We start from the raw sequence: 2,046 nt of genomic DNA on the forward strand, positions 1-2,046 counted from the left end.
GAAATCAAACACCACTACACACACCGCATGGCACAGTATTACTATTAGTACTAGTGTACGCCGGTGTTTTCTGTTCATTTCATAATGAGTCTCCGGTAATATTATTCATGCAAAAACCATTCAGTTTGTATGTATAAATAATTTTCACCGCAACATATCATCTTCACACTTCAGTTCAGTTTTCAAGAAGTGATAAAAAAAAGAAAAAAAAATTAAACTTTAACTTTTGATGCTTTCCTCATTGTCAAAAAGGTATTTCTTCTAAAAAAAGAAAATTTGTATATTAAACGCATCTTGCTTCATAAAAAGCAGTTGAGAAATACTTGAGCTGATGATCATTATTGAATTGATGAAAATCAAATTTCCAGATTTGAAAATTTTCCCTCAAACCTGAATGGAAATAAGCGAAACGAAGAAGATGCAGATATTGGAATAAATATGCAAGCTGCCATCACGTTGTTCCATGATGAAATTTCGTGCACAAGGCCGTCGTTAAGTCACTATTGATTGACAGGAAAGGCAGTGAAAGAATAAAGCAAGTGAAGCAGCCAGAAAGCACCAACTTGAAAGCGTAAATCAAAATATTCTTCGAGTTTCAGTTACGGAAGAAATCGTTTAATGCAGATGGCCGCACAACTAACTAGCAAGCTAGCTAGCTGGCTGACTGGCATCGATCTGTCGTCGTCACAGATAAAAAGTTTAATATATATATATATATATATCTTTTTTTCCATTCTGCACGACGAATTGAAACTGACCTTTATCATAAGTTGTTTTTCTTGTAAAGCTGCTGCAAAAGTTTCTTTTAAACAAATAATAATCTATAATGATTTTTTTCAATGATAAAAATAACGATCATAAGTTTCTGAGGTAATAAACTTTTAAATCAAACCAATGAACGTGATGTTTGCTCTTGTCTTTCTACAATTCTTTCAAAATTGATCATATTAATTAGTAAAGTTAATATAATTAGCACATAAACAATTGCACAATTAAACACATCTGATAGCATTGCAAAATTGCACCACTTTTACCTGCTGCTGCTGCGTAATAAGCTGCAAAGCAGAAAACATTAAAACAGCTGTCATTCATCGCTGAAGCAACAAAAAGTAAAGAAAGAATGTCGTAAAAGTGAGTACTATGCAAGCAGCATCTTCGCGACAAAGCAGTGCCGGGCACAACTTAAAATGATCTGCAAAACTACATACATTCTATGCAAGAAAGAAAAAAGTAAAACAATTCGCCACTCAAGATCATAATTACATAATAATAGTAATAAATCGTTTTATATATATAGCAGCAAAATAATTTTTGCTTGTTTATATAATACAAGGGGCTTATTATTATTATTATTATTATTATTATTATTATTAAGCACTTGAAACATTAAACAATTTCTCCCATATGAAATCCTACACAGAAAGAAATGTGCAAAGTCAGAAAGGTGGTGAGTTTTTGACAACTGAAGAAATTTCATCATTATGCTCAACTTTATTATAAATTAATCATTACCTGCAACAGCTGGAAGATGTTTTTTCGGTGCAGAATAATAATTTATTAATGCCACTTCAGCAACCAATTAAATCTTCTCTGTTTAATTGTCATTGAAAATATCACTTCATTTGATAAGTAATCATGATCTGCAAAAGAAATCCAGTATATTATTGGTTGATAATGTTATCAGTGATAATTGTGGAGCAGTGGTGAAAATTTTTGACGTTTAATTAACATGTTGCCGGCCACGAATGTGAAACTATCGAACACGACCAGACAAAGAACAAACAGATAATGTAACACGCTAATTTTCAAGGACCGCCCCGAGTGCATTGTTCTGGTTAAAGTGCCACTGAACGTCACCGAATTCAATTGAATATTACAGTTTGAAACAAAAAAATAATACAAATAAAATTTCAGTTGAACAATTCTGTTTTTTTTTATTATTTGAAAAATAGGAATATCCGAAGATATTCCAAACGACATGTATATAAACATTACCAATTATTGGAAACATGAAGTTTACAATTTTAAAAATGGCCTTTTGGTAAA

General features: G+C 31.5%; 1 protein-coding gene across 1 annotated transcript; it reads left to right on the forward strand.

Annotated features, from left to right (window-relative positions):
- Positions 1–368: 368 nt before the first annotated feature.
- Positions 369–507, forward strand: Tsp_14038 (hypothetical protein; the record flags this gene model as incomplete). The annotated part of the gene is made up of 1 exon (XM_003369774.1): positions 369–507. A coding segment is annotated over one exon (139 nt), but the record flags the coding sequence as incomplete, so codon positions are not given.
- Positions 508–2,046: the final 1,539 nt, after the last annotated feature.

This window comes from Trichinella spiralis (genome assembly GCF_000181795.1).
Source record: "Trichinella spiralis strain ISS 195 chromosome Unknown Scfld1516, whole genome shotgun sequence".
In the NCBI taxonomy this organism is placed as follows: domain Eukaryota; kingdom Metazoa; phylum Nematoda; class Enoplea; order Trichinellida; family Trichinellidae; genus Trichinella; species Trichinella spiralis.